Source organism: Neovison vison, chromosome 4 (genome assembly GCF_020171115.1).
Source record: "Neovison vison isolate M4711 chromosome 4, ASM_NN_V1, whole genome shotgun sequence".
Classification (NCBI taxonomy): domain Eukaryota; kingdom Metazoa; phylum Chordata; class Mammalia; order Carnivora; family Mustelidae; genus Neogale; species Neogale vison.
In genome coordinates, this window is record NC_058094.1 from 225,907,902 (window position 1) to 225,919,986 (window position 12,085).

At 54.4% G+C, this 12,085-nt stretch overlaps 1 protein-coding gene across 1 annotated transcript in view; it reads right to left on the reverse strand.

Annotated features, from left to right (window-relative positions):
• Positions 1-8,007: 8,007 nt before the first annotated feature.
• RHEB (Ras homolog, mTORC1 binding) overlaps positions 8,008-12,085 on the reverse strand; it is a 43,538-nt gene continuing 39,460 nt past the window's right edge. Inside the window, exon 8 of the mRNA XM_044246877.1 lies at positions 8,008-8,527. Coding sequence (XP_044102812.1) covers positions 8,435-8,527 — 93 coding nt within the window. The 3' untranslated portion in view covers positions 8,008-8,434. The remainder of the gene's footprint in view (positions 8,528-12,085) is intronic.

Consider the following 12,085-nt stretch of genomic DNA (forward strand, 5'->3'; position numbering starts at 1 on the left):
AAGCCTCTTCGGTCACTGGCACCAGGCCTGCGAGCACCGTCACAGCCAGCACCCGCGAGTGGCCTGCATTGCTGACACACCCAGCGGGCGGGGGGGCTGGCCTCAGGACCCATCCACTGGCGGGAGCCCCCGAGGGTCAGGAATTACAGAGGAAGAAACCAGCACAGAGATCTGTGCCTTTATCTGACCCACGGGGCGACAGTGCAAACCTGGCGGGCGGACCATGGCTCCCCCTGCAGCTCAAGTACCTGCTGCTCTTACCAGGCCCAGCGAGCACCTGACCCATGGACACAGCACGTACAATCCGGGTAATCCGAGGTTCAGTCACATTGGCAAGTGGCTGCACCTGCTACCTGTTAAAGAAAAATTGTAGGGGGGGGGGAATGCCTTAATATTGAAAGCAAAATTTTTTTTGGCTTCAAGTTGGGAAATTTAGATTCTTGCCGCAGAACATCTTAACCCAGCTCAAGAACCGCGCATAACTGGGAACAACCAATTCGGTTCAAACGCATCTTCATTTTGCAGATGGGAAAAGAGAGGTAGATCCGGGAATGTGGACTCTCCCTCTGGTGGCAGAGCAAGGGGGAGAACGTGGGTCCTCGTCCCCAGGCCAGCAGTGCGAGATCTTTATCCCAGGGGCTGCACCTTCCTGAGGGGGTGTCTAATCGAGCCAGTGTGGCCTCCGGCCCAAGGGCGGCAGCATGACTTTGCACTTGTTAGAGCTCTACCCCCAGCGCGAATGGCCTGGCGGGACGGCCGTCCATACGTCCTCGCATGGGGCTGTGTGTTATGCATTTGTGTGAATGGAAACCACCTGGGGATCATGGTCAGCTCTGAGAAAACGGGTTCTAGGCTTGGGTCTCAGGAATTTGCTAGGTGACCCCATCAGGCGCGGTGCACTGAACGGACGTGTCCCCCTCCAATCCTGTACTGAGAGCTGACCTCATGAAGTCATGAGCTGGGCTCATGAGGGCGGAGCTTCGAGGAATGGGACCAGAGCGCCCTGAGGAGAGAGCTCCCAGGCTCTCCCCCCGGGGAGAGGATGCAGCGAGAAGACGGCTGTCTGTGGACCAGGAAGCCCTCTCACCGGACACCGAATCTGCCTGCGCCTTGATCTTGGATGTCCGGCCTGCGGGCATGAGGAATAACATCTTGCTCCAATCCCACTCGGCTGTGGCGTTCTGTCATGTGGCCCCAACAGACTAGACAGCAGGCCACAGCTCTGGCCTTGAGTTTCCTCCCTTGCCAGTGGGAGAGCTCTGGCCCCGTGTCGTTTGGGATGGCCAACTGGCTCTTTGCCAGACGCGCACGCGTTTTCTCGGGCAGCCCCTGCACAATGCCACGGTCGGCGGCGGTGGGGGCAGGGGGGCGGGCGGCGCTTAAAATAACAGACATTTGTCCTCTCCCGTCCTGGAGGGCAGAAGTCCAAACTCCAGGTGTGGACAGCCTTGGTTCCTTTTTGGGCTCCGAGGGCGAGTCTGTTCCATGCTTCTGCTTTCCGGAGCGTCTCAGCTCCCCTCCCCTCCCCGCCTCCGTCACCGCACCGCCTTCTTCCCCGCGTGACCTGGCTCTCTGGGTCCAGGTTTCTCCTTAGAAGGACGTCAGCCCCTGCTCTGGGACCCGCCTTCGTCTGGTAAGACCTCATTTAACTTGATGACATCTGCAAAGACCTTATTTCCGAGTAAGGCCACGTTCACAGGTACCCGGGCGCCAGACTCCAATATAGCTTTTCAGAGCACACAGTTCTATCCACAGTCCCCGGCGGAGTGGGCATCGGTCACCCCCCACCCCCCCGAGATCCTGCAGACACGGGACTCCTGCCCCCCCCAACCCTTTATGTAGGTATCATGGCCTAAGTCAGTTCCTGAACCAGCAGCAGCAGGAGCCCTGGGTACTGGGTAGAAATGAGGATGTCTCGGGCTTCAGCTTGGACCCCCCCCCCCAGAATGAGCAGCTCTGGGGTGAGGCCCCCGATTCAGCCGGCCCTTCAGATGACTCCGAGGTGGGCCCGCGTTGGAGAACTGCCCCTGCCCACCCCCGCCCCCGCCTCCAGCTTCAAACTGTTCTGAACACTTTACAACCTCACGTAAATGCCCCAGTTCCAGGCACAGAAAAGGTTGTGCCTCGGAATGATTTCGGTTGTGGGATCCTAAAGCTGCCCATGTCAGAGCTGAGGAACGTAACCTCTCCAGCCGCTCCAGCTGTCCACCCCGGCCTGTCCTCTTCGTCGGCCTTTTAGGGCAAAGTTCAGGACAGCACAACCCACAGCTGGGCCACGTGGGAACGCCAGGGATTACGGTGTTGATTTACTCGGCTGCTCTGCTCCCCTACAGGGATGGGGGCTGGAAGGGGGAATACAGGGTAACCGAGTCCGGCAGGACACACTCGCCTGGGAGCAGGGGCCGAGCGGGCCGTTTTGTTCTTGTTCTATGCGGAGAGGCCTGGGCCCATCTTGGGCAGCAGGAAGAACTGGGTGAAAGGTCTTGATTGCTGAGGCCATAATAATTCCAGAATCTTTTGCTATTTTCTGGGACACTTCATGTCTTAGAGATCTAAGCCAAGGCCGCCTCCGGGGCTGTAACAGAATGTGGGAGCTGGAGGGGCCTTTGGAGCCCGTGTCCTGCGCGCGCAGCCTTCTGCTTGGAGGGTGAACGGAGGCCCCGGCCCTGGCGGGAGCAGCCTGCCCGCAGTCCAGGGCCCTCTCCACGGCGCTGCGACGGGGTCTGACGGAGGCTGAGCTCCATGAGTCCGGACAGGGGCCTTCAGTGGCGGGCCTGCCCTTCCCTGATGCGCATGGCAGGAGACCCAGGTGTTCTAGACACCTTGGGCTGGACTGGGTTGAAATGAAAACATGCTTGCGAGGTTGCTGGTGAGTCTCTGTCTTTCTGGGTGTACAGGCCTACCGGAATCCCGGAGTCCCCCACGATACCCAGTGCAGCTGGCCACATGGGGTGGAAGCTCGCAGAACTTCTCGAAACAGCGGGACCCAGGCAGTGGGTACAGGTCTCGAGCGGGCATGGGGGAGGCGCGGGATCCTCAAGACTGTGACACCACATCCATTAGGGCTTTGGGGACAGCCAAGCTTTTCCTATTTGTGGCATGACGACAGTCCCTGGCCAAGGGAAGTTTTTTAGATAAAGGAATCAAGAAAAGAGAGGGGGGGAGTTGCCTGGACATGCATTAGCTGCAGAGCTGGGACCAGAACAGCTTTGGTCTGAGTCGGAGTCTGAGGCTCCATTTATGTGGGGTTCCCGGTGGGTTTTGGGGTGTAGCGCAAACGAGAGGACTAAGGGTTGGGAGCGATCTCCGGGCCTCGGGTCCCGCCTCTGGAAATAAGGGTGTGAGTTCACTCGGCTTTCCAGTTAACTTCGCAGCAGACTGCCCGCCACGCTGGACGTCATCAACGCCCAGAAAGATCAGGATGGGTGATGCCGAAGTTTGTCGTCTTGGGAAAGGGAGAGGAGATAGGAAATGGCTCTGGAATCTCCAAAGGAATGTTTTGGAAGGCATCCTGGTTTCCCGCTGGTCCAGCCCTCCCGGAAGCCCCTATTGATACGCACCGAGGTCTTGGGACCCTGGTGTCACCAGGGTGGCCAGATTCTTGGGCCAGAGGTATCGGGCAGGCACGAGCTCTGGAAATGCCACAGGCAGGGCTGATGGGCCACCATGGCCCACGGAGCCAGAGAGGCCTTCCTGGAGCCCAGGGCTCTCCAAGAACCATGCCCCTGTGCTTCCCCATCCTCGATAAGTGAAAAGGCCACTGGCATATTCTGGGTCACCCAAATGACTTCCTGAAGACCAAGTATTGCTGCCATCAGAGCCCCAGGCCATTTGCACTGACCCTGGCGGATGGCGCCAGCCCTCCTTGTTAGGAGCCCATAAGGCAGAGGCTCAGGAGGTGATGGAGGCTATCCCACTGTCCTGTGTGAATGGTGGGGAGTTTCAATCACACCGCAATGGACGTGGGCCAAATTCAAAGGAAATGGTCTAGAAGGCAGCCCCCCAGAAGGGCTCGCCCAATCAACCATTCCGCTGCACAGGCCCTGCAGGGACATCCTTGGGAACACTGCCCTAAGGACCTCTGAGAACCCAGGGAGAACAGGGGCAAAAACTGTCCCCTGCCCCCAAAATCGACTTCTTCAGAACTCAGAACATGACCTAAGGGCTTGCAGCAACCAGGGGGTGTTTATTTAAGAAAAGCTGCTTCTCAGCACACGGGAGGCTTGGGGCATCCTCACTTGCCCTCTTGCCAGCCCCCGAACCCCAGCTCCGAGGTGCCTTGCAAAGCAGCAGCTGCAATTGGGAAAAACCAGCACTAGGGCAGCCCCAGAAGAGTCAAGAGGGGGTTGGAGCTCTTTCAAAGGCCCACATTCAGAAAACTCCTCTCATTTGTCACATCCAATGGAAGAGGTTCCCTGGAAAACCCCCTCTGCAAGTCTCAGCCTTGTTTGACCTGACCGCTGTTTCCCAGGATGTCTGTCAAAAACAGGCTGTAGCCATTACTGGACACTGGGGCAAAGAGCAAGCTAATTAAAAAAAAAAAAAAGAAAAAAGAAAAAAAAAATGTTGGCAGGCAGCATGTTCCTGGGAGCCTGAAACAGGGCACACACCCTGCTGCACCTGCTCACGAAAAATCTCAACCAGACAGGGCGGGAAAGGGCCGAAGGAGAAACTCGCTCCACCCAGAACACTCCTTCCAATAAAGCCTTCCTGCAAAGATGAAGAGCAACAAAACCCCCAGAGAACTCAGGGCTGGCACACCTGCTTGTGAGAAATGGGAGGGAGTCTCGGCTGGAAACAAGGTCAGGGGTACAGAGTTCCAAGGTCAGCGGATAACTACAGAGCAGCGGGAAAGTTCTCCACACAGGCAAGTACACAAGACAGGATAAATGTATTTTTTGTAATTTCTTTCTATTTGATTTAAAAGATGACATCATAAAGCAGTAACCAATCTGTTCGTGTTATACAACATATAAAAGTGGAATCTGTAAGACAATACCCCAAATGGGGAGGAGGGGATGAGCTGTATGTAGGAGCCAAGTTTTTGTAAACTACTGAAACTGGCATTGATCCAAACTAGATAGTTATGAATTAAGATGTTCATTATAATTCCTAGGGCAACCACTAAGAAAACCACAAAGAGAATACATGTTGTGACAGACATGGCAAAGTAAACCAGTGCACCAGGCAATCATTTTCAGCAGACCCCGTGCTTGGGGGCACTGGGGATTCAAGGTGCCGGGGACAGATGGATCACTGTGTCCCGTGGGTGGATCTAGTCTGCCAGCAAACGTGCGGTGCACACAGGATGCCACAGGGATGGATGGCGACAGGTGCTGTACCGTGTGATAAAGCCAGAGAGCTGGGACAGACTCGTGGAGGGGAGCCCCACGTGGAGGTGGGGGCTGGGGAAGGGCGTTCTGGGCCGAGGGACCAGAGCATGGGGGCAGATGAGATTTAAGCACCAGTACGATCAGGCAAGGTTTCAAGCGCTGGAAGTTTGGATTTTCGCACGATTATTATTAGATAATTTTGGGGAGGGACATAAAACCATTTAAGCAAGTTGACTTGGTCCGTGGCCTGATGGGTTTGGAGTGCACCGGGATGCACCGGAGGTGGGCTGCACAGCGGGGAGAGAGAGGTTGGCCCCCACTTCCTAGCTTCAGTACCTAGTGGACAATGGTGTCATTTCCTGAATTGGGGTCTGGGGGAGGCCCAGGTTTCTGAGGAAAATCAAGTATTCAATTTTGACGTAACACATCTGAGAGGTCTTCGAAACATCAAAGAAAAGCCCACAGAAGTCAGGGTTGGGGGGAAGGTGTGAGCTTTGAAGCCTTCAGGAAAGGTGGTAGTAAAAGCTGTGACTCAGGAAACCAGGGACCAGGGTGCAGGCCGGACGAGGGCCCATTGAAGTCTGGCAGAGAAGGAAACCACAAAGGAGACTCATGCCCACCGTGGGCTGGGGGAGACCCCGAGAACATGGTTTCGTGGAAGCAGGGAGAAGGCTTGCCGTCACCAGCCGTGCGCAATGCTGCTGAAAGGCCAAGCAACCAACCAGGAGAACCCACTGGGTGTGCGGCAAGGTGATGAGCAGTCGGGGCAAAGGCGCTGGGCCGTCAGCGGCGTGGTGGGGACGTGGTGGGGACGTGGTGGGGACGTGGTGGTCCAGAGAGGCTAAGGGGCTGGCCAATCTAGCTTGAACAAAATTCCATCAGAGTAATTTAAATTTGTAACATGATTTTGAAATTTATATTTATGTGAGCTGCAAAAGAGTTTATTTCAATAAAGATTTTATTTATTTATTTGAGAGAGAGTGCGAGTGGGGGTAGGAGCAGAGTCGGAAAGAATCGCAAAGAGACTCTGCACTGACCGTGGAGCCTGACTCGGGGCTCAATCTCCCGACCCCGAGATCATGACCTGACCCCAAACCAAGAATCGGACACTTAACTTAGACTAAGCCACCCAGGGGCCCCTGCAGAACAGTTCTGACTACATACCTAGTTCTACATTTGTACATACTGTACTTCAATGAGTCCAAGACATTGTGTACCACTAAGAAGAAAAAACACTGTCTCTTGGAACATGATGCTTTTCCATTGATCATGAGACTCATTTTGGATTTCAGAAATGTTAAAACACAAGAAAGAAGGCCAAGAAGTGAGTGATTGAACACAGTATTAAGTAACAAACAATGTAAGTCAGAATTTCCCCAGAAGCTCACATAGCCCATTAGCAGTGAGGACACAAAATGGATTTGGTCACTGACATTAGCCAACTGCTGATGCCTTTAAGATGGTCCTCTCACCTGTACAGAGGGTGGCTGGGAAGCAAATCCTAACACGAGCTCCCCCCCCGCCCGTACCACCACCCACCTCCTGTCGCGATCTCGCTGCTGAAGTCTGGAGCCGCAGCACGAGGTCTGGAACACACAACATGCTCAGTAAGTGAATCAGCTTGTACGCGGAGGTGATCAACGCACCGGGGAGCAGCCCCGGCCCCGCCCTGTGCATCTCCAAGGCTCGAGGCTGGGGGCAGGTTTCCCTGCTGGGTTCATGACACACAACAGTCTCACTGTACGCTAACTGACATTTAAATAAAAACTGGGGGGAAAACCCCAGTAACCATTGGAGCGCTGGGTGAGCTGCACCACGTAAAGGAACCCCAGGCCACCTCCAGACGGGGCTGGTCCTTCCAGGATCGCTTGGTGAGAGCCGCGCTTGCTTCCAGCACGAACACGCGGCTCTAAGTTCCCACGGACACAGATTCCCTTCAGGGGAAAAAGGCCGCCTGACTGATTTGACACGGTCCCACACGGGGGACCCATCCAGAACACGACAGGTCTAACACTGAACCTCATAAATGAGTAACAATACTGTGCTGCCGAAGATAAACTGTTCTGAGAATTTAAAAACTTGTATTTGATTAATTAAGTCAATGATAACGTTGGCTTCGCAGTTGGAACTGGCTCTGGGCACCGTCACTGGGCAAAGGAAACCCTCCCTCCTCCCCGTTGCGCGGGGGGACGGGTGCGGTCGGGGTCTGAAGGAGATTCTCGAGCCTCCCACCCCCCGCCACAACGCTTACTGGCAACATTCCCTGTCCCCATGGGTGTTGTGGGATCTGAATCAGATCCTGTCTGTGGGGACATCAGGCCAGGCCCGAGGAGAAACAGGAAGTGACTCGTAACTTCCCCTTGTCTTCAAGTGGCCGATGGGCGAGCCGCGCGGTAAGGAGAACGCTCTGCTCGGTGTCCCCATAGCACGAAGCCCCCCACTCAAGGTGGGGCTTTGAGGGTGCAGGGAACAGTCACTACTGGGGACTAATGCCCCTCACAGACCCTCCACGGCCGCTCAGCCGGGGTCCACGGATAGCTGGCCCGGTTCTGGCACTCTTGCCAGCTGTCCCCAGCCCTGCCGCCTGCGGCCACACCCTCCCTGAGGCAGGGCAAGAGTCCTTCCAAGGGACCCTGTTTTCTTCTTTAAAGGCCACACTGAGTAGCTCCCGGGGTTAAGGTTTGCAGCTATTTTATTTACAAGTATACATTTAACACAATGAAATAAACACTGATATATGGAAGCCTAGTTAATAGTAGTGTAACAATATGTATCATTTTGATGATTACATTATTTTAAACAACAAACTACACTGAAAAATTAATGCCGATAAAATTCTTGGTCATAATATTATTAAGAAATACAATATATAAATTGAAAATATGATTGCTTAAAATTTGAAAATGGAAGTGAACTCATTTGGACAGAGTCAGAGTTTAACATAATCTGAAAGGGGTGTGGGGCAGGAAAAAGCTCTGACCCAAATGAAATCTTTCAGGTTAACAGAAGGAAAAAGAAGCTGAGTTTATCTTAAAGGAGAACGGGCAGTCGGCTTCTCCCCGCAGGATCGACTCCCAGTGTCCTCTGCTTCCGCGGCGCGATTACATCACCGAGCAGGACGACTTTCCTTGTGAAGCGGCCCCATCAATTTTCTCTGCCTCCAAAATTATCCTTCTAAAAACGTCAACGGCCGTCTGCAAATCAAAGAGAAAACTAGACCGCATTAGTCTTTAGAAGAGGAACCCTGACGAACACTTCTACTGAAGGCGGCCCGCCGCAGCCCCGGCAGGTGGAGGGGCTGGTGTGGGGGGCCCAGGACTCCCGCTCTGCCCCCCCCACCCCCGACACCACCTGACTTGAGAACTAACCTCGCATCACACGCTTCTGACCCATTTTCACCAGTCACTGTAGGCAGCCCAAGGAGCCCCCTCCCAACCCAAGACAGTGCCTCTGGAGTTTCGGGGTCTGCCATGAGCACCCCCTCACCTGTCGGGCCTCATTCCCTTCAGAACGCTGCTTTCGCTGCACCCCTTTCCCCGGGCTGCGGGGGTCCCCCCGTCACAGCCCTGAGCCTCGGGACCGACAGCAGGACAGGCGCTCTCCCTGCTCGTCGCCAACCCCCCCCCAGACCTGTGCCTCCCACTTCCTTCAAACTCTCGGCTCCAACTCATAGCAGCTACCTTCGAGCCACATACAACCCCGAGTCCCTTCCCCTCTTCCGTCTGGAGCAGCGGCACCGTCTCCAACACGGCTCTCAGCCCTGTGACCGGTCTCTCTCGACTGCAGCCTCTCAGCCCCGCGGGCAGCCCCATGAGCCCTTCGTGAGGAGTCACTGGTATTTTGGGCAGGGAATCCCCTCTTAGGCTGAACACCTGTCCCTGGTGATAATCAAAAAATGTCCCTCGAGGGGCAGCACCTAGATCTCGTCCATACCAACGGCGACCCCTCCATCACCCAATGTCAAGTACCCGCCACACCCATCTTCCTTCTCTCTCGTTCCCTCCCCATGGCAATACCCCAAGCTCCACATTTCTCAGCCCTGCAGGCAACAGCTTCCTTTGTCCGAGGACACTTCTCTGTCCTTTAACCACTTCTCATCCTCACTGTGCTCCCTGGCCAGCACTGACCCCACAGCCCGCCGGCAGTCACCCTCCGCTCCCTTCTCCGCCTGCTGTCCGCCTGCTCGGCCCCTGCAGCCACAGCGGCCCGGCTCGCTCTACCTCCGGGACCGGGACTCCAAAGGGGACCCTCGGCACCACCCAGCTGCCTTTCCCTGGGCTAGTCACTGCCCGGATGAAGCTTTCATGCCTTGCCTTTCTCCCGGAATTTCTAACGCCTCTCCCCGCTTCTCACACTCCGCTGGCAACTGGGTTTTCCAGTTCTCTGGGAAAACACGCAGCATTCGTAAGAGAACTCTGGGTCCTCCGTCCACCAAAATGACCACCCGTTGAATCTGGGCTCATCGGCTCCTTCCCTGCTGCCAGGGACAAGGCACCCCTAATTTAGCCAAAGCCAGCCCCACATCCCACCTGTCTTGTCTGATCAAGGTCCCGGGCTTCAGCGAGGTTTCCTCCTTTCACATGATCAGAAAAACAAGTTGTTCATTTCACTGTACAAACAGACACAGAAAATCTTTGGGAAAACACGTGCCAAGCCCTCACCAAGAAAACCGTGTGCCTGGAATCTGGCTTTCTGGAGAACTCTCAGAACTCTCCTTGATTATCTGCGTGGTTTGGCTCTGCCCAAGTCTGCTCTCCTTGGTCTCGCGCTAAGACACGGCTGCAGGCTCCGCAGAGCAAGCCGGACCCGCAGGCACATCCCACAGCTCAGAGTGCAGGACCCTCACCGCCGAGCACTGTTAACAAAGCCCACTGAATCCGGGTGACAAGCTATACTTGCAAAACGATCAATAAAATATCTGAGTCCACACAGACTGGCCTCTGATCACGTGACCACTGGTGTCCTGCGTGCGCGCGCACGTGTCTTTCCTACCCAAATTCCCTGCTCTGTACAAAGAGCAGCAGGTGCTCGGGCGCGCGTGGGTTGGACTCCTTTACATGCCTCTGACCTAAGTAAGGGATTAGAATTACTTGGTTTCCCCCTCTTTGGGTGGGGAGAGACTCGCCAGGCTTGGGGTCTCCTGACTCCCTTCTGCACAACTCCAAGACCAGGTCACGAGACGTGTGACAGAGAGCAGAGACGTCTCTAGACACGCCTTCGAGAGGACTGCCCAGGCCATCAGCGTCCCAAGAACTGCGTGTCACTGCGGTATTTACCTGATTTGAGTACAAGGATCTTTTCACCTTAAAGGATTCGTTTTCTAACGAGGAACTTGCTGATCTGAGGGCAGAGCGAGAGCAGAACAGACGACGGAGGGTGCACCACCGCATCTCTGAGCTTCTCTGGCTGGGGCTGTGAGGCAGCCACACAGGACCTTGCCTTCCTCGACACATTTGGCTAATATCAGATCAGTCGGCTAAACGTACCAAAATTGAAAAGAACTGCAGTAGCTGGAATCCTTTCTCTTTAGCTCTGAGCCTTCAGCTGGTTCACATTTCATGTGGGTGTTCGGAACCGGAAGCCTCAGTGAAGCACGGCATCTGACGGACGGCGGAGGCCGGCACCCCCAAACCCCGCAGTAGCGTCACAATGTAGCCCCGGCAAACCTTCACAGGTCATTGTCAGGAAGACATTAACCCGAGACATTGGGCCTTTCTAGGCAATGCCCCCAATCACGCCGGAGGAGGGCTCCCCAGCTACCCACACATCTGGGGCTGGCGGCAGAAATACACGTGGCTGTTGCACACACATCAGTGGCCACACGAACAGTGACACAACCCTGTGGCCGCTGTCTATTTAAGGACCGTGTCGATGGAACGACTGTGCAAGGACGCCTGGACTTTCACCAGAAAGAGGGACGTTAGCAAACAGAACTAAGACAGCTGGGGCCATTCCACTGCACCCCTCCACCTTGAAGAACACCTTTTACATGACGTGTAACGGACACAGAACACTGCTGCTTGGCCGCGTGCGACATGATGACTCAGTGTTTCTATGTACTGAGAAGCGAGCCCCATGGCAAGTCCAGTTCACGTCCACTGCCACGAGTCACGATTCTTTTTTTCTTGTGGTGAGAACTTTTATGATCCACTCTCTCAGCAACTTTCAAAAACGAAGAGAAACACAGTACTGTTAACTGTAGTCACTACACTGTAGAGTACGTCCCAGACTCACTGATCTGCCAAGCAGAAGTTCTTACCCTCTGACCACCTTCAAATCTTTATTATGCAAAATTCCAAGCACACAGGAAAATGGAAAGAACAGTCTGATCATCACCTAGTCCCGCTATTCTAGATTCAGCAAATGTTAATGTCTTCGCTGTATCTGCTTGCCCTCCCTCGGTCCATTCACCCATCCACCCCATTTGAAAGTAAGTCGCAGATATTATGAAACCTGGCCCCTATATATTTTGGTTTGCATTTCCTAAGAATGTGGATATTCTCTTCACAATTCCAAGACCATCACTACAGCTAAGGAAATTAACATTATTCCCCTAATACATACAGAACATAATAAATCTCTCCAAATAGACCAAAAATGTCTTTTACATGTTTTTAGAACCAGATTCCAATCACAGTTGATGCACAAACTCTGTAATGCAGACAGCCTGTATCCCTCCCCAAGAATACTTTAATCTGAATTATGCTTTGGTCACGCACGAAGCCCTCTCTTCCCACCCACCGGAAAGCCTG